Source organism: Styela clava, chromosome 8 (genome assembly GCF_964204865.1).
Source record: "Styela clava chromosome 8, kaStyClav1.hap1.2, whole genome shotgun sequence".
Classification (NCBI taxonomy): domain Eukaryota; kingdom Metazoa; phylum Chordata; class Ascidiacea; order Stolidobranchia; family Styelidae; genus Styela; species Styela clava.
Window position 1 is genome coordinate 17,865,797 of NC_135257.1, and position 5,252 is coordinate 17,871,048.

A 5,252-nucleotide genomic window follows, 5' to 3' on the forward strand; every position below is an offset into this window, starting at 1 on the left:
TAACGCCTCTTTTAATTTATAGTTGAGTCATAATCTGACATATTTGTTATGATAACACACTTATCTCACAATTAACTTCCAATTATACTCTAATACCAATTTGCTCTGAAGGTGATTTAGAATTTGACCCTAGATATTCATATTTCATTGCTGTATCCATTATTGATTAGGTCTTATGAAGAATGATCCTTACATCTGCGACACTTTAACCTTTTCCTAGCATACTTTATTTGGTCTGTCCATAAATTTATGCATCATATTTGGTCATCTTTTATTATGTGCTACTTAATTTTGGTTAGTACTTATCGTTTAGGTTTATGTGATAACGTTCCAAGAGAGCAATTCACAGATCATGAGAGAACATTCGTGATCAAAAATCCCAATTCATCAGCTGTGATGGTGAAAGCATGCAAGGCATTTCAAAAAGCAGATGTTCCTTGGTAAGTATTTGTCAAGAACGTTGTAAAAACATAAGATAATATTTTGTGTTTATTTATGAAAAATGAAGGGACTATTGGAAAAAGCTCTATTTTATGATGGTAGTGAGCAAAAGTTTTATTTTAAGTTTTTTTGAGCTCTCTCATAAAAAATATAAGTCCAGACAAAAGGCTTGTATGAATTTATTCGTTTCACTAAGATTGTCGTGATGTAGTGGGTGAATGGGACAAGCGCTTGCTCATTTTCCTGACCTTTTTGTCGTCATTGTCTGTGTTTTTTGTTCATGTTCTGTGTTGTAAATGAAAAATCTAAATGAAATTGTATCATATTAAATTCAAAAACAGTATTAATAAAAAAACTATTGTGAACTTTGATAGTAATAGAAATCTATAGGGAACCCAGTACATAATCTATTTGATGTATCTTCATGAGATATACAATGTAATACTGGCCCAGTGGCTCAGCGATTGAGGAGTAAGACTTTGCTATGACATCATCGCGTGTTCGAACTCATGTCCACTACCTCACTCAGGCTGTAATTAATTGGGTGGGAAAAGCCAAACTGGAAAGATTCTGGTAATATCTCATTACCTAGCTATGGCTGTGTGCAAAACCTTGTATAGAGCAAAAGCCGTATAACAAAAAAAATTACACAATGCTGCCTGTATTAGCAATTATGAATTACTGTAAGTTAAAATATTTGAATTTTTAGGCAAATGAAATACATTGGCACAACAGAAGCAGGTGACAGAAGTAAAAGTTCATTGATAAGAAGTTGTGTGACTGTTGCTGTATCGAAAGATCCAACACAGTTTTTAGAAGAATTGGGATTCAAGTAGGTTAAAATTAAACTTAATTTCGACCCAAACCCGCATACTTAACTATGTATATTTTCGAATTTGGACATCTTATTTATTTTACATGCAAGTTCTGATATACTTTGCAATATACAAGATATACTTTGCTCGAATTACAGGACTCTTTGCCCCTTTGTGTAACCGCTTGCTGGTAAGGGATTTCTCTACCACCATAGTTCATGGCTCATGCATATAGAACTATCTACTGGTCAGCTTTTCCAAGAGTTGATCTAGACCAGAATTATGGTTCGTCATATGATTGAGCTGTTTTATAGGATTTTCTCTCCCGGGGATAAGTATGAGAAACATATCCCACAATCTGCTGGCATAATGTGCCAAACTATATTGTCAGGGAGGAAAAACAAATAAATCGAATTTATTGATTCTTTTTTAGTTCAAACAGAATGTTGTTTATCAGTGTGTACATAAAAAATGATATTGCACTATTTCCACTCAAGTCTGGAAAAGTTTGTTAAAAAATGTATATGATTGTCAAACATGCTCTGCTTTATGGGGTTATCAAAATTTTAAATGACCCAATAATCTATAAAGATAGATAATCATTTGGTATTCCCATTGATACAAAAATTTCAATTAATTAAAGTACTATATATTTTAATCCAGGTTACAGCATGAAATTGTTGCCAAGGGATATTTTTTTCGTAAAGGCAGGATCAAGATAACAGTTTCTAAGCTTCATAGAGTAAGTATAGGGGTGTAATTAATTAACACGTAATATTTCATCTCACCATTTCATAAATCACGCAGGGCTGGCCAAAATCAGAAAATTGACCAAAATATTATTTTCCATTATAGAATATTGAATATATTTAAAATTGATTTATTTTTTACAGAGAAAATAATATGCTATATCTGGGTCCAGGTTTCTTATATGTGTCTGTACTTTTCATCGCCAAGTCAGACTTTCTTTCATTCATCGCTAACCATCAATAATGCATATCTATAAATGTATAAACTTCTTTCCAAATATTGGTAGTCTTCATTTCTCACATACTTCTGATATCTTTAGAGTTTTAATTTTTTTTTGCTTGATAATTATAAATAACAATACATATAGATCAGGGGTCTCCAACTCAAAAAATGTCGCAGGCCACTTTTGGAAATTTATCGACCACGCGGGCCGCAAACCAAGAAATTAGGTACAAAATTGGTATCTGAATATATTGTGTTGAAATTACACTTGAATTGTACAGCAAACTAAACATGAAACATATTCATTTACTTGTGCTGGATATTTGGTATCAATGTTTGGCTTATTTTGGATTGGTTTGCTATTCTTTAGACAGCATGCAAATGCTCGTCCATTGGTCATGTGCGGAGGGCTTACTTTCATAGTTACAAAAAACTGCTTGCAAATATAAGAACTGCCAAACATCGCAGGTATGCAACGTGAATGTGCAATTAGCTTCGCAAACCTTCTCGGGCACAATGGACTGATCGAAACCAGTTCAATTCGTCACAATGAACATGCGAAATGAAATTATTGTATTTATAATTGAATTATAACATTAACAATATAGAATAAAACATGAAGGTGGTAGTGTGGAATAACAGGGGAAAATATTTGCTTCATTTTTTACAGTTCGTCGGACCAGACTCTTGATGAAGAATGACACGATAAAATGTACTAATAGTTGACATCGTACTATTTTAGTTTTTTGTGGAAAAATCCCAACCGTGACGTGGGCCGCAAAAATATGCCTGGCGGACCGCGTGTTGTAGACCCCTGATATAGATAATACATTTCTGCCATTTATGCACAAATATAAATGTAATTTTCGATTATAATATTTTCCCTGTGATCATGTTAGTCTATGCAAAAAGACATGTGTAAATTACAACTATTTTTTATCTTTTTTTTTTCAGTTATCATCCGCTCAAGAACCAAGTAAACTGGACGTTATTTCTCAATCTCATCTTGTCGAAGTTTGTGTTCTTGCTCCAGTTGGTCAAGAACGAGCAGGCGAGGAAGTTCGACAATTTTGTGAACATTTAAAACCACTTATAGTATTTGATGTTGACCACAGGAAGATTCATCAAATGGCCACAAGTTGAATTCAAATATCCAAATGCAAATGCAAATTAGGCTATACATGGGCAAACTACGGCCCGCGGGCCAAATCCGGGCCGTTGAGTAATTCAATCTGGCCCGCCTGATGCTGCCACAACCAAACTAAAACCAAATTTTGATGTTTTAGCTGAAATATAGCCCAAGGAATTTGTTGAGTTTGGAATTAAATTTAGTTTTGGCACGAAGCTCATTGTTTTCCACTTTTGCTTTTGTAACACTCTAAATATTGTTTATAAAATGTAACTTTCACGTCACACATATATGGCCCCGCCAATCTGAGTAGGAAACATTTTTGGCCCTTGGTCCAAAAAATAGGCCCACCCCTGGGCTATAGGTTCAGGCTTACCAAACGCCAAACGTCCGGTTTTGACAAACTGTACTGGCGTCAAGTCAGGTGGACTTAAATGTCCCAGTCATGCATGGGTCATGCAGTGAATTGTGTAACTCTCTTCACTAGTTCAGTGAGAGAGAGAGAACAGCTATATTGTGAGTCATAAATATATGTTTAATATGCCAATTTAACATCCAACGTTAACCGTACTGCCATTGAACTATTCCTAATGACGATAAGAAGGTGCACTTTTTTCAATGATTTGAATATTACTAAGCGTCTGAATCGAACCTAAGGTTTGTCCAATTCGCACTGTCCCGTTTTTTTTTCTGTTTCATATATATGGTAAGCCTATATCAGATAGGATTTTCATATTTCTTTTCTGTTCTATCCATTGGTAGGATTCATGGTGACATGCTAATGTATCTTCTGCAGTGACATGCTTTAGCGAATATGATTTATAGTTATGGGGTTATAAGTTCAGATTGTTTTTTTAAAATAGGACAAGCTAGTAAATTCGATACAAAAGAGAGAGAGAAACTATTTTTAAAAAATTTTGAATTTCAAACACTGGCTATATCCTATGTTCTGGATGTCTCATCCTAACAATACTTGAAGCGAATGGTATTCAGGTGCGGCGTTAACTGCTCATTTCCAAATGCTTTGGGAGTTATATAATAAATGCTGGCAATGGCAATAATGATTGATGCGTTATCCTAGGGCTAGGCCACTGATCATTGTGTGGAGGATTGTGGCTTATTGGCATCCCGCATTTATTTCGAGCCATTGTTTCTGTTTGTAAAATAGATAAAACGTGCATAACTGTGGTTTGAGCTGAGCAAGCAATGTTCTACCAATCTACTTAGTCAAAGACGTGCTACGACTGATCCACGGAAATTTGTTTTAATCTTATTTACTGCAGAAACGCAAAATGTTTGCGAATAAGAGTGTTGAAAAAAATTATTTGCAATAAGTATTCCGCGACTTCATTGTTAGTGTACCGGTCCATGTCGGATGTTGGAAAATTTACCAGTTATCTGTTACAGATGCTTGACTTGGTGGTGAAAGTCGCAAGCTGTTTCGTAAACCTCCCTACGACGACTCCAGCAATCATATCGCACATAATTATCTCTCGCTACAAACCCGCAGAAAGTAATCACGGTTGCGATGATGGCAATATTAGGTGCTTGCCTCGTATCCTGTGCTTGAAGCATTTGATATATTTTTCTGCAAATAATTACGGTACCGCCTGTGTCTATCGTAGAACCTATGGCCGGGGTCAAGAGAGCCATAAAGGTACACATTTTCAATTTCATTTCCGTGCGAGCCATACAGCATTTTTCTTTCCTTAGTCGTGTCTCAAATTTCCACTTAAAAGTCAACACATACAATGTCTCAATACTGTATACATTTAATGTGACTTCTGATGCCGCATATTGTCGCTGAGGGCCTTGAACGACTGAATCACGTGCAACACATTGTTCAGTTGAGTAGGAGATTACCGTAGTTTTTTTTTACAGAAGTTAGGTGACGC

The 5,252-nt window shown here is 35.4% G+C and overlaps 1 protein-coding gene across 1 annotated transcript in view; it reads left to right on the forward strand.

Annotated features, from left to right (window-relative positions):
* LOC120345526 (mediator of RNA polymerase II transcription subunit 18-like) overlaps positions 1-5,252 on the forward strand; it is a 47,628-nt gene that overhangs the window by 1,022 nt on the left and 41,354 nt on the right. Inside the window, exon 2 of the mRNA XM_078115640.1 lies at positions 314-434. Coding sequence (XP_077971766.1) covers positions 314-434 — 121 coding nt within the window. The remainder of the gene's footprint in view (positions 1-313; positions 435-5,252) is intronic.